General features: G+C 51.1%; 1 protein-coding gene across 2 annotated transcripts in view; it reads right to left on the bottom strand.

The window, feature by feature from the left end:
* The window catches only part of SLIT3 (slit guidance ligand 3), a 591804-nt gene that overhangs the window by 25137 nt on the left and 552026 nt on the right, over nt 1–14641 (bottom strand). The window contains exons 24-27 of one of the 2 annotated variants that reach the window (XM_028102736.2): nt 14114–14185; nt 12259–12422; nt 9509–9633; nt 3559–3656 (exon numbers count right to left, since the gene is read on the bottom strand). In XM_028102736.2, the coding sequence (XP_027958537.1) occupies nt 3559–3656; nt 9509–9633; nt 12259–12422; nt 14114–14185 (459 nt within the window). Of the gene's footprint in view, nt 1–3558; nt 3657–9508; nt 9657–12258; nt 12423–14113; nt 14186–14641 lie in introns of both variants that reach the window. The other variant, XM_028102735.2, reaches the window with a different exon arrangement.

The following is a 14641-nucleotide window of genomic DNA, read 5'->3' as shown; positions in this document are numbered from 1 at the left end:
GTATGGGGAATGAATTCTGGGTCTGCTACTCCCTGGCTATTAGACCTTAGGCAAATTAATTAAATTCTGTGTCTCAGTTTCCACATCTAGTGACTGGGGGAGTCCTACTTCCCCCCCGTGGTGGTTGTGGGGAGTAAGAAGATGATACAAGTAAAAGGCTCAGGGGCACTTGGGTGGCTCAGTCGTTAAGCATCTGCCTTCGGCTCTGGTAGTGATCCCAGGGTCCTGGGATCGAGCCCCGCATCGGGCTCCCTGCTCCACGGGAGGCCTGCTTCTCCCTCTCCCACTCCCCCTGCTTGTGTTCCCTCTCTCGCTGTGTCTCTCTCTGTCAAATAAATAAATAAATAAAATCTTCATAAAAAAAAAAAACAAGTAAAAGGCTCAGGAGGGGATCTACCACATAGAAAATGCTCAGACCATGTTAGCTGGCTTCAGTTCTGGATACTTCCATACCTGGCCTCCTTACTCCTTCTCAGGGATGCCATTGTCCCCTGCATGTACTCCTACTTCTGAGACCCCTCCAGCTTCTGGGGGATAAGTGGATGCGGCAGGAGGATGCCAGCGCGGAGGCTCTCTGGTGAACTTGGCTTAAAACACTGGATCGCATGATGCAGTCCCTTAACTTGTCTCTGGAGTGCTACATCTCTTGGATGAAAACCTCAAACCTCTGGCTGTCCTCAGCCCAACCTGCAAACTAAGCCTGGACAGAGAAGCTGAGCAGATGAGAAGGGGCATGGGTGGGAGGCGAGTATCTGATTAAATGAGCTGCAGGGAGTTACTCCCTCTGCAGCCCAGCCCCTCTGTCAGGAATCTACACCCCATTCATGAACGTCTGTTCCAGCTTCAGACCCAGGATTCCAGGCCTTTCTCTGTTTTAGAGACTGCTCCGATTTGGGAGCAGAAACTGCTTAGAAAACTAAACTGATAGGAAGTGGATTTCTAGAATCCTACTTAACCTCCTTTCCTCTACAACCTGAAATTTGTGTCACATTTTCTACAGAAGGCCAGAGGGGGTTCTTCAGTCTGAGCTCTTGAGGTGGAGCAAAATGATGCATTCCTTTTTTCCGTGAGGGACTCTGGGCATTTGTGAAAAGCCATTTCCTCAGAGCCGGATGGAGAGTAGGTTTTCAAAGGTCTGAAACCATAGTGTTGCCTATTTTCCTGAAATGAGTTACCCTGGCTGTCCCCAGAGCTGTAGAATTGCATGACAGTGGGAGACGGATGGCTGGTGAGGGAACGGGTTGCTCGTGCAGCGGACAGAAGGTGGGAAGGAGACTAAAGTCCCCTCTGCCCAAACTGGAAACCTTGGCAGGGGGTTGTCAAGGAGACTCCAAGAGCACCCAGTTAGCTGTGGGGTTGTAGGACGGGTCCCATCTCCCGTCTTGGTCTCCTGCCTGGCCAGCTCTGCTAGTCTTTGCTCTTTTTATGAGCAGATAATGCATCAAGACTGGAGAAGCATCTGAGGAAGAGGCGCGTGATACTTCTAGAATTCTGACGTGCAAGAGGTGTTATGGGTTGAACTGCATCCCCTCAAAAAGATATGTTAACCCCCAGCACCTCAGAAGGTGACCTTATTTGGAAATAGGGTCATTGCAGATGTAACTTAAGATGCAGTTATACTGGGGGAGGGTGGGCCCCTGGTCCAATATGACTGCCGTCCTTACAAAAACACAGGCAGGAGGAGACAGACACAGCGTGAATGCCACTTGATGATGAAGACAGAGACCGCAGTGGGGCGGCTGCAAGCCAAGGGAGGCCCCAAATCGCCAGGCACCAGCAGAAGCTAGGATGGGGCAAGGAAGGATCCTTGCCCTTCCCCTACAGGTTTCAGGGTGGGCATGGCCCTGCTGACACCTTGAGTTTGGACTTCTGGCTTCTAGGAATGTGAGAATACATTTGTGTTGCTCCGAGCCACCCCTGTGTGGTACTCTGTTACAGCAGTCCTAGCAAACAGACACAGGACGGCAAAAGGGAGCAGAGCTTCCCTGACAGGTGTCCCTCACTTTGCCAACCTTTGGTTGGTACTCACCTAGTGAGGGAGAGTGTTGCTGCTCCTTGGGAGGTCCACACAAACTATGCTATCCCCAGTATGTGGGCCTCATTGCCTTAATACTCCACTCCATTTCGCTAATGCTGTAGGTCTGGGCCCTTTTCCTTGAACATGAAATTCTAGAAATATTTCTAGTTTATTTGAATCCCCTCAGCAACTGAGGGTGAAAACAGGATCCTTCTGCTCACCTGCAGCTCCAGAGATGGAGAGAGATACCCACAAAGAGGGGGGAGGGGTGCAATGCATAGGGAACCAGAGAGGGGAGAGACAGTCGCCTGCAGGGGGCACTCCTCCCTCTTGCAGACCTCCATCCCTTGGCTGGAAGGGCAGAGCCAGGCTCGGACCCTGGAGATGTGTTTCCTGGCTGGGGCCACATCGCCACCTCCGTGAGATTTCTGTGTGGTTTCTCCTCGCCCCTGCTCCCAGTGAGAAGGTCGGAGTGGGTGGTTTGGCCGACTTCAGGCAGGAAAACAAAACTTGCCTTGAATTTCACTTTTCACTGGCTTGGCAGGTAGACACAGGGATAGGCTGGGTTCCCCGGGGAGGGTAACTGGGAGCCCAGCACCTGATTTCTTTCGCAGACCACACAGCCTCAGTGCCTCCAATAGTTGTTTGCAATCTGAGCTCTAACACATCCACACACAGCTTGGCACCGGGCACCCCTCCTCTCCTGCCTGACCCGCTCCCTCACTAGGGGTGCTAAAGGAACCACTTCCCATTGGTCTGCTTTTGCCAGGGCCAGGGGCTGGGAAAACTGGGCATCTGAAAGCAGCTGAGAAGGGTGGGAAGTAGGAAGGGGGTCTGGGGTTTGGCAGAGGCCGTGAAAGCCCGCTTTTAGAACAGGGATGGGAAAAACATAAGTGGTTTCTATCCTCTTTTCTTCCTGAGCTCTTCAGGAGGAACGAGGTTGGGTGGGAAGACCTAGGAATGAGCATCAGGAGAGGTGACCCAGAGCAAATCCACCTCTGTGTCTCAGTTTCCTCGTCTGTTAAATGGGGCTAGCCCCAACCTGTAGTGGGTAGGGTCACTGTGAGCGTTTAAATGAGATACTACACGACTAGCTCGTGCCTGGCTCATAATGAACATGTAGTCACCTGTTATCACTGTTTTTATCACATAGAAGAGCGGTGGAATTGCCATGCTGGTGGGGCTCTGAGTCGTCAGGCCATCCTTCTCTGACTCTGCCAGCAGCTGTGGCCTCCCTTGGTGCCCTCCTGGCTCTGGAGACAGACTCCCCGAATCCCCTGTACCAACGCTTACTAACCGCGTCACCGCAGGCAAAGGATTGCTCCTGTGGGTGCCCAACCTTCTTATTTGTATTGTAGGGATCACAGTAGCTCCCTCATAGGGTGGAAGAGCCTTGAGATCATCCACACGATGGGCTTGGCACAGTGTGGCCACACAGTAGGCCCTCAGTGAGCAGCTATGCTTCTTCAGCCTGCCCCAGGGGTCTGCCCAGAAAGCCCTCTGGGGGTGGGGAGCGGAAAGGCCCACAGGTGAGCTGTTACCTGAACCCATCCTTGTGGCTCTCGCTCAGGTGGCAGGTGCCTCCGTGCTGACAGGGGTTCTGGATGCAGGTGTTGATGGGCACGGTGCAGTCTTTGCCCTGAGGAGCAGAAGAGGGAGAAGCGCCGGGTTAGGGAGGCTGTCAACGGCAGCCTGGACCAGGACGCCCCTTGGAGCCCCCAGCATCCTCCAGGATGAGGCCGGGCAGATGGCCACAAGGAGGCCCCGGGACCAGTCTGCTGTGTGGCTTGGAGGAAGCCAAAGGGGGCTCTGGAAGCAAGTGAGAACTCAGGAGTTTGGGCCGCAGCTTCACTAGTTCCCAGAATTCACATCCTTTTCTCTATCCTGAACTGCAGGGCAAGAGCACGGGCTTTGAATACAGGAAAACCTGGTTTCACAGTCCAGCTTCATCTCTTTCTGGTTGGCTGACCATGACCTTGTATAAGCCTTTTAACCTCTCGCAGCCTACCTCTCAGAGCTGTTGGAGAATTAAATGCAGCCTTTCATATAAGGAAGTACCTAAAGTATATGACACATCTAGCACACAGTAGGCACTCTATACATGTTCGCCGATGACTGTATTCTTAGCCACACGGAGGCTTCCATGTAATCCACAACTTGAGACTACGGCTGAGGTGTGGAGAGCAGACCTTGCCCCTATAAAGTGACAACCCCCCAGACACCCATCTTTGATTGGTATGGAAGTGGGCCTGGGCGTTGGTATTGAAAGTTCTGATTCTAATCGCCAGGCCACACTGAGGACTCTGCGACAGACAGTTGTGGGTGGAGGGGCGCTCCTCTGGAGCAGGGCCCTTGGAAGGGGACGTTTGAGCTGAGGAGGAGCCAACTGTGCGGTAGGTGGGGAGGACTGTGCCAGGCAGAAGGACAGTGAGGGTGAAGGCACTGAGGAGGGAGGCCAAGGCGGACACTGTGGACCTTAAGACCCCGCGTCCTAGGGAGCAGCCCAATGCTTGGCCCTCTGGCTCCGGCTTCTCCCCTGGGACTGATGCCCCAGTGCTGCATCTAAGTCTTGACAAGCAGTCCCCTGGAGGACCTGCGGGGTCTGTGGAGGCATCCGCGGCATTTGTTTCTGGGTTGTGGGCTTGGGGTGGGCACTGTGCCCGGTGGGGGCGATCACGGGAGCCCTCCCACCGCCACGCCACCTGCTCACCATCTGCCTGAGAAAAATCCCCTTCCCACCTCTGCTGCTGCCAGTGCCTGTGACGGAGTGGGGCTGGGCTCCCCGGCCCCAAGGTCACTGCCAAGTGGGCCTCCGACCCTCCTCCTGTCTCCAGCCCTGAAGCCACAGGTGCAGTCCCCAGCAGCCGGGAGGCACGGCCACGTGCTCCTGGCCCTCACTCACCGCTAAGGGCCAGGCCGGGGTTTCTTGAGGGGGAGAAGGAGAACGCAGTTTCGGGTGGGATCTGGGCTTATCCTAAACCAGAGCGACGCGGGATCCCTTTCGGAGAGTCATTGTGTGCAGTGGAAACTGCAATACTCATTCTCAATTTATTGAGCGCATTTCCCATTCCAGGCCTCACACTAAGGGTTTCGTATTCACGATCACATGTAACGTTCACAACAAGCCTGTGAGATCGGTATGATTGTTACTACTGCCATTTTCAGATCGCAAAGGCAGACTGGGAGAGTGAGCTAACATGTCCCAGACTGCCCTGCAGCAAGTGGGGTGGGGCGGCATCTGCAGCCGGACACCCAGTCAGTGGGAAGCCAGCGCCAGGGACCTCTCTGATAATAACCTCCCCTATGGAATGAACGATTAGGAATCACACATGCATATAACAAGCACCTGGCATGCGATGGTAGCTCCAGAAGTAAGAGCTCTTCAGATGGGGATGACGTCAGGAGTCTGAGGCAGGGCTGGAGGGGGGTGATCCAAAGACTTTTTCAGGCCTTTGGTTGGTATGGAATTGTTCAGGAGTGTGAGTGTGTGTTAGACGGATGAGCAGCACAAGAGAACCTGGATCAAGGTCAAGGCAGGGCCTTCCTTGCCCCTGCCTGGGCCAGCCTCTCTGCTCTGGGGAACTCTCAAGTATCAGGGACTCCAGGTGGGATCTTCCCTTGGGGGTGGGATGGGTGTGATGTGGAGTTGGTGATGGTTCCTCCAGTCCCTTACGCTGAGCTCAGAAATCTAGGAGGCCGACCCTAGCTCTTGATGATGTGCTAATTGGGCCTGGAGGTGGGGATTTCGGTCACTTACATGTCCTTGAGAAATAATCACCATTGTCAATGCGTGGCTAATTAGCTCAGTTCAACTCTCTTCAGCCTCACTTTGCTCAGATCTACTAGATTTATGATGCTCCTTGGTCTCCCACCGCTGTGTGTGTGTGTGTGTGAGAGAGAGAGAGAGAGAGAGAAAGAGAGAGAGAGAGAAAGAGAGCGAGAGAGAATAGACATCATGGCTGGGGCTTCTGGCTTCTTTTAAAGGAGTTTGGGAATAGCTGTCCCCATTGGAAACCTCTTTCTGAGATGGGGTCAGGAGGGCGGCTCCAGGACCTCGCTACTCAAACTATGGTCCTTGGGCTAGTAGCACTGGCATTCCCTGAGATCTTGTTCAAAATGCACAAACTTGGGCCTGACCTCAGATCTAATGGGTCAGAACCTGCATTTAATAAGATCTCTAGGCGGAGTACGCATTACAGTGTGAGGAGCGCTGTGTTTGGGACATTGAACAGAGGCACAGGAAGCTAAACGGCTGAAACAGAATGAGCCCAAACATACATTTTATTTCCTCCAGTGTTAGAATAGCTGTAAACCAGTTCTCTCTGTGAAGTGTCTACTGAATCCTGGCTCTGAGGCAGGCCAAGTGCATACATGACCCCATCAATCCTTGTAGGAGCTCTGCCTCCCATGTGCAGGTGGGGGAGGGGATGTGAGGCTCAGATGGAACTAGTTACTCGTGGGGGGCTGAGTGGATAGACTTTCCTGCAAGGGAGAGGTGGGCTCTGGGTTTAGCTCACGTGCTTCCTAGGTGTGGGAGCTTGGGTAAGTTATTTGATCCTTTTGAACCTCAGTTTCTACAACTACCAAAAGAGGATAACAAAACTTACTTCAGAGGATAAAAGAGAGTATGATGTGCTTAAATTGCTTCACAAAGGCCTGCATTATAGATGAACAGTAGCTGTTACTAAACATTACGCAGTGGGGGGCCATGCTTTTTTGGGTAATATTGCAGCTTCCCATGTTTACTTAGATAGTTCAATGGAAAAATTGAGCATGGTTTTGTGGGTATCTGCTGATTGTTGTCAACTTAGCAACTCACCCAGGACTACTACTTCAGTCACTGCTCGGGTGGGCTCCGACCCCAGAAGAAGGGAGAGCAGGGGGAACAAACACAGGGCAGGGGGTGGGATGCAACCCATAGTGAAGAGACCCCTTTGGTTCTACCTGCTGCATTTTGAGGTCAAGGAACCAGAGGTGGGAAGGAGCGTAGGAGCTGTTCCAGGTCACACAGTCAGGTAGGTAGGGACAAGCTCCGGGGGTCCTACTTGGTGTTCCTTCCACCAGCACACCCTACTTTTCCCTGTTCTGGAGACTCTGACAGGTCCCAAATGGCCAGGGACTTATGGTGCTTGACAGTGGGCCATGAATGCAGTGGTCAAGAGCATGGGTTCTGGAATCAGTTGGTTCTGAGCCCTGATTCCCAACTGTCTCACCTACTTTCCCAGTTTCCTAAACTGGAAAATGGACCTCCTAGGCCTTTGAGGAGGGGTATGCAAGATAATGCCTGTACCTTGTTTAGTATGCTGTCAGTATGCAGTAGGCACTCACTAAATGCTGGCTGCTCGGATTCCTGGTGTTGTGATAGTCCTCACCATCATCACCATCATGTACCGTCCCACCACTAGCCTCCTCCCCCATGTACCCCAGATCTATGTGAGCCCCGCGGGTTCCTAAAGGTCCAAATCTCTGCTCAGATTCTTCCACAAGACATTCAGACTCTTACAAGTGAAGTCCAAACAAGTGGCATTACCCTGTAAGAGCCCTGTGGTTGCCCTCTTTGCTCTGAGACACACGGCCAGGCCAGTTTCACAAGTGTAGCAGGAAGTGTGGCAGGAAGCAGCCGGGCCTTCAAACCCAGCTCCAGTACTTTCAGACTCAGGCTGATTTGATAGAGAAGGGAGCGAGACTCAGACTGTGAAGTGGTCTTATCTTTCAAAGAGGGACGATACCGTCCACCTCAAAGGCGATTATAAAACTTAGAGGAGGGAATAAATACAAACGTCCAGCTGGGTGTCTGGCACACAGTCAGTGCATAACAAGCTAACTACACAGGTATGGAGCTGGGCATGTCATAAATGTACATGTCCCCTTTCTAGGAGAGCAACCGATGGTCTCTGACCATTCAGTGTCACGGACCGAGAACCCGGGTGAAACCAGCCAGTAAGGGGGAAGTAAAAGGCATCAACGTGCCGGCTTACTGAATGCACACTGAAGGACTCTTCTAGGTGCACTGCTGATGTTACTGTCCCTGTGATGGTCACCTGTGAGATGGGCCCTGGGTTGTCAATGGAAGGCGGAGGTGAGGCCACTGGCTGTCACCACACAGCAAAGCTGGAGTTCACACTTGCCCTCTGTGTAATTCCACAGCCTGTTTTCTCCACTGAATTAATACAAGGGAGTGTGAGGCCCGAGGCCCGAGTATGTCATCTTAATTTCTCTACTTCCCTGCAATGTCTGCACATATGCACTCATGGGGCAAGCCTAGCTGGCTGGCTGCCTGGCTACCAAGAGACTCCTCTGGCTCTCCTTGGCCAGGCCCATAGGTGGCACTCTGACACTGTCTGCTGGAGGCACAGCTAGTGTGGAAAAGCCACCAGGGCGCCCTGTTCCCCAGAGCCGAGTCTGCCCCTCAAGCTGGTCACTATACATACAAATGCTCCAGGGGACAGGAGACCCAGCGATGACAGCTCCCTCCCAGTCCGCCACACACTAGGCATGGGTGTTAGATGGGCTTTGGGGTGGTCTTGGAACTCCTGGCTTGCCCACTCCATTTGGATGGGCGCCCCGGGGAGGTGGGAAGCTGAGAAGGTCCTGGGGAAGGGGATTCAGCCACAGCTTTGCTGACCCCAGTGAGACACAGTGAGGGGCTCGGCTATCCAGGGGAAAAACCAGGAACTTTGGAATCATATAGCACTAGGTCCTGTCCCAACCCTACTGCTTATGAGCTTTGGGACATTGAGTCAAGCCCTTTCACCAACCGAGGTGCAGTTTCCACATCTGTAGGTGGGAAATAATGAGCCTTCCTCATAGGGCATGTCTAAAAAGAAAAGGTGGCTAAAATGCTAAGCAGACTGCTGGCCATGTAGTCCACACTCTATATAGATGTTAGTAGGGAGGCAGGATAACATGATCTAGATAGTGCTGGGTGAGAAGAAAGGAGGAAAAGTTGTTCTGGAATTAGCCTGGATTTCTGGGAAGGACGCCCGGGGGAAATGGCATCTCCATCCCCTTAGGGGCTGACCCGAGCCTTTCAACAGTGTGCTGGCTTGGCAGCCCCCAGGTCTTTCAATTCGCCATCCCCGTATCCTTCTCGAACTGGAGCCGGCGCTTCCAGCCCTGGCCAGCCTAAGCTGGGGAGGTGGAGGGGAGGGTCTGGAAATGCTCTTGAAGGGAAGCCAGGATAGTGAGTTCCACGGACGCCTCTGCTTGGAAGCATGTGAACTCTCTGAGACTTAACTTCCCCATGTTTAGCAAGGACCATACAAATATTACATTTCCTCCTTATCTCTGAGTGTCACCGTGGAGACTGTAGGGGTTCTCTGTGTTTTGCACGACTGGGAAGCAGTAGAATAGGAGTGTTACTGGCAAAGACCTCTCTGGAGTGACCTGCGAAATGGAGTTCTCCAGGCCGCCCTTGGAGAAGGGAGGGTCAGCAGGGCACAGGGCCCCTCCTGGGGCCATGAATGGTGGGGACAAGGCATCCTGTCTTACCTTGTAGCCATAGGGGCAGGTGCAGCGGTAGAGCTCCACGGGATCCTGGCTGCAAGTCCCGTTGTTCTTGCACGGGCTGGAGAGGCAGGCGTTGCACTTGGCCACAAGGTTGATGTCCACTGGCCCTGGGCAGCAAAACCAGATTGTTGGTAGCAGGTCGTGGTCACTGCTTCTTCCCTTCCCCTCCGCTCTGGCCCCATCCTCAGCCAGCCGCCAGCTCCTCTCCATCTCCACACACACAGGGCAGTTGGCCCTCCCCAGCCAGCACCATCCAGTCTAGCTAGAGTCCCATTAATGCAGTCGTTGTCCAGTGAGGGAAAAAAAATCACAGTGGGACATCATTCAGAAGCACTTCTGCAGTCAAATCAATTACTACAATTAGCCTGATCCGATTTTGGAGCTAATCTACAAACAAGGCATCATAATTAGAAGCCCCTTGTGTATCTTTTTATGTTCTGGGAGCTCTGGGCCCAGGCTCCATTTGGACCTCCCATTCCTCTGCCCCCAAACACCCCTCCCCATGGAATAGTTCAGGCTAGGCTAAGGAGGGCATGGTGCCTGGGCCAAAGGAAGTCCTCCTCGTGGAACACTTGAATTGGCAGGAGGAAGGAAGACGTGATGCCGAAAGACACAGCAATGAGGTCAGTGATGGATGGCAAACTGTGCTCAGGCACACGTTGCATCTATGACAGTTGCAACTGTGTCCTGTTCTCGTCAGCTGTAAAGGCTGGAGGGGTGGACGTCATGGTCCCTGCACAGAGCTTTAGAGATTGGGTTGAGATTAACCCCCGGGGGAGTCTGGCCATTTGTGGGTAGGGGGAACAGAAAGAACGGCCTGATTGAGAGTCTCTACTAGCTGGCTCAACCCCCAGCTTCACATTAGAAAAGGGACACTATCTGTCCTGGATTGCCAGGATTCCCAGGATGCAGAACTTCCAGTGCAAAAACCAGGAAGGTCCCAGCCAAACCGGGATGAATTGGTCACCTCATGGTAGAACTAGCCAAGGTGCTTTTTAAATAACCCTAGCACACCCAGGCTGTACCCCACACCGATTTAATCTAAAACCTAGAGTGTGGGGCCCAGGCACCAGTAAAAAGCTCCTCAAGTGATTCCAAAATTACAGCTAAGATTGAGAACCACTGCTTTAGAGTGAGCTGGGCCTCTTTAGCATCAATCAAGGCAGATGTTTTGGAAGCAGGAGGAGGAAAATGAAAAATTAGCTTAAAACCAGTGGAATGTTTTCCTGCTTTAAGCAAAACTGTGAGACACATGAAGTTTATAGGGTAATCAAACTATATATGTAAATCAAACTCAAAGCTCTAAGAGATGAGCAAAGGACATTAACAGACAAATACATAATACAAATTGAAAGTACACTTTTGAAAAAAAAAATCAGTTCCCCCAATAATCAAAGAAAAGACAATAGGAGATACAATTTTTTTAAGCCTTTCCAATTAGTGATGAGATGATATGAGATAAAATAATGCAAAAGTCTGATGAAAAATGCACTCAAAGGGTGCTATTTGGGGCATAAAGTGGTTTACAACCCTTTTTGGAAACCAGTTGGCAATATGTGTGAAGACCTTAAAGATGATCACATACTTTGGCTCAGGAGTTTCTGTTCTTTGAATCTTATCTGAGGATATAATTTAATTTTTTTTAGAGTAGGGAGAAAGGGGGGGGGCAAAGGGAGAGGGAAAGAATCCCAAACAGACTCTGTGTGGAGTGCAGATCCCGATGCAGGGCTCGATCTCACGACCCTGAGCTGAAATCAAGAGTTGGACACTGAACCCACTGAGCCACCCAGGTGCCCCTAAGGATATAATTTTAAATAGAGAAAGAACTTTTATGCATCAGTGGTAGAACACAATTGGAAATACCCAGTGAATACTAAAGGTTCAGAACCAGGAACTGGTTAAAGAAGTTATGGCCAAATATGATAGCCTGGTGGGCAAGAGTGTACTCTGGAATCAGAAAGACCTGGGAGCCTCCTAAGAGAAGTCTTGAGAAGTCACTTAACCTTGGTAAGCCTCAGCTTTCTTGTTTTTTAAAAAATAAGGGTAATACTGAAGTCTGCTGAGAGTGTCAGGGAATTAAATTAATACTTGGAAAGTGAGAATTAAATGAAATAACACACAAAAAAGTGCTTAACACCATGCCCAGCACAGAAGAACGCAGTAGCAGTTTGTTTATCATAATGATGTAGTCGATTAAAATCTCATGTACAAAAAGCTGGCTGTAGTAAAAATGGGGAAATGCGTATGCTTTAAGAATGTTGGGTAAAGGGGGCGCCTGGGTGGCTCAGTCGTTAAGCATCTGCCTTCGGCTCAGGTCATGATCCCAGGCTCCTGGGATAGAGCCCCGCATTGGGCTCCCTGCTCGGCAGGAAGCCTGCTTCTCCCCCTCCCACTCCCCCTGCTTGTGTTCCCTCTCTCACTGTGTCTCTCTCTGTCAAATAAATAAATAAAATCTTAAAAAAAAAAAAAAAAGAACGTTGGGTAAAGAAACACAGGCCAAAGATTTTTCTCTATGCAAAACTACGTAGAGAAAGAAGTCAGGGAGGAACACATTAGAGATGCCATCAGAGGGACTTTGAGGAGAGAAGACAAAGCATCTGAGTCTCTCCGTGTGGCCCACAGAAGAGACGGGGCAATGGTTGCAAACGTCACATCTGTTGAGATGCCCAGCTCCGACGGGCTGTCAGAGACAGAGCAGACCCCTGGAGGTGCAGGGCAGGGTCAGCAGGTACCTTTGCACTGGAATCGGTGGGTGGGGGTGGTGAGCAGGAGTCTGTCGGCCATGGGCTCGGGGCTACTGCAGCGGGCGATGCCAGGCTCCTTGTAACCTGCCTTCACCCACTCCGACAGCCAGCGCAGACTGCAGTCACAGTGGAGTGGATTGGTTCCCAGCGCCCTAGAAGGCAGAGCAGGAAGTCAGGGCCCCCTGCTCAGCTTGGCCCAGAGGCTCCATGGAAAAATAGAATCTTCAGACTCTGGCTAGATTAGGGGTGTCTGACTGGAGGCCCAATGGAGAAGTAGTTTCCACTGGGCTAGTTTCCACCAGACTCCAAATAGTACTTCCAATCCCTCCAGATGTTTCTACCCCACCTAAGGCCCTCCTACCGCCAAGGTTTTGCTCGCACCTACCCTGCTAAGATTCAGTCCTCAACTCAACCCCAATCCTAGCCCTTCCAGGATGCTTCGGAACCCTTGGCCATCTGACTATCTGGCTCCGTTGCCCTACTGAAGGGTCCACTGAAGGATGTACTCTGCAGAGAAGGTGTTGATACATGGCAACCTAGGGAGAAGCTTCCAACCATGGAAAGGGCTCAGAGCATGACACCCCTAGATATGCTGTGTTGGCATCTTGATGATTTTGAGCTACAGGTACTTGAAAAATGGCAGATGCAGAAGGGGCTCTCTGACCTCCCTCTGTCTACCTAAAAGCAAGTCATAAAGTTTCCCGTGAGAAAGATGCCTTCCCTGAACCAAAATGAGAAGATTCTTATCACTAGAGACTGGGAGTTAATGCCAAAATGGACCCGTACAAACAAATCTGATGTTCCAACAATCCCTCCGCATATTTCCTAGCCACTGCCCCACAACGGACTGCCCCAGCCCAAGGCCCTTTGTCTTGTCCCATCCCCACAATTTCTCATTCCTTGTTTAAAAAGGTATATACGTTTTTAGGCCCAATGGCTTCTTCAGGTCTTCATTTTCCATTTGAAGACTCCCATGTACACATAAAAATACCCAATACATTTGTATGCTTTTCTCCGGTTGCTCTGTCTTATGTCCGTCTAATTCTTAGACCAGCGACAGGACCTAAGCGGGTAGAAGCTGACTACACCAGTCAGCTTAAAAATGCACAGGACGGGGGATGGCACAGGCTGGTACAGACCTCTGCACAGGGGTGTCCAGACAGAAAATACAAGAACTCTGGCTTATTTTAAAAATCATATCCTTTAGCATTTCTATTTCTTGAATATTTTATAAGGTGCATACATAATGTATCAGTATCACAGTATATGCATGCAATATGAAAACAATTAAATACGCAAAGAGTTGGTACACAGACTCAAAAATGGTCACTGGCAGAGGTATGTAACAGCTAATATGTATAAACCTCGGCTTCCCCTGCGTAAAATGGGGAGGGAATACCTCATGCAGAGTGGTAGCGAATATGTGCTTCAGAGTCAAGGGGAACCTGGATTTTCACCAAGGTTCTGCAGCTTACTTGCTGTGCAGCCCTTGGACAAAGTCTTTAGTTCTTCTCAATTTAAGTTTCACTGTGTATAATAAGGGGATAAAAATGCTTTATTGCTGTAAGAAGTAAATGAGATAATTCATCTAAAGTGTTTATCACATAGTAAGAGTTTTATGTCAGTTCTTATTAAACATTTACATTGTTTACATAATTGATGATGCCTCTGAAGGCATCTGAAGCAGAGAACACATGAGGTGCACCATGTGGGTACGTTTTTATAGAACGTGTTCTATGCGTACAGAAAGAACATACACTGAAATGGGAACAGGGATGGCATGATCCCTGGCACAATCACGATATTGAGTGGATCCACACCAAGGAGAACTATGGCTACTTACAGATGGGAAAGAGATGTCAGGTCGCTGAAGGAGCCTTCGGGAACGCTGGAAATGTCATTGCCGTGGAGGGTCCTGAAAGTGGAAGCACAGGGCGGAGGTTAACCTCCAGTTACGGTTCTGAGCTCAGCACACTCTTGGGGTCCCAGGCTGGCCCCAACGCCCCTCATTTGTGCTCAGAGCCCCACTGCTCCTAGCAGGAGGTGCCTCCTCCTCCGAGGCAGGTGCCTGCCTATTTCCATGCCCAGCTCAGCAGCGCGGATGTTGGGAGTAGAGGGTTTGGGAAAGAAGAGGATGGAGTTCTGAATCTGACAGGCCCGGGAGAGAATGAGAAACCAGTCCTTTTTAGCTGTGGAACACTGGGTACGTTAACTTCGCTCTTCTGAGCCTCTGTTTTTGCACCTGAAACATGGAGAGGGATGGCTGGAGGCGCTGGAGAGATACCGTGAACAACTGTGGCCGAGACTAAGTTTTAGAGCCCGGCTGCTTGCCTTCAAATCCTGACTCTGCCACTTACCAGCTGTGTGACTC

The sequence above is a fragment of the Eumetopias jubatus genome, unplaced genomic scaffold (genome assembly GCF_037043125.1).
Source record: "Eumetopias jubatus isolate StellerSeaLion01/CBP00866 unplaced genomic scaffold, mEumJub1_p1.0 scaffold_5, whole genome shotgun sequence".
In the NCBI taxonomy this organism is placed as follows: domain Eukaryota; kingdom Metazoa; phylum Chordata; class Mammalia; order Carnivora; family Otariidae; genus Eumetopias; species Eumetopias jubatus.
The sequence above is the reverse complement of the archived record's forward strand: the minus strand, read 5'-3'. Positions and strand labels throughout refer to the sequence as shown.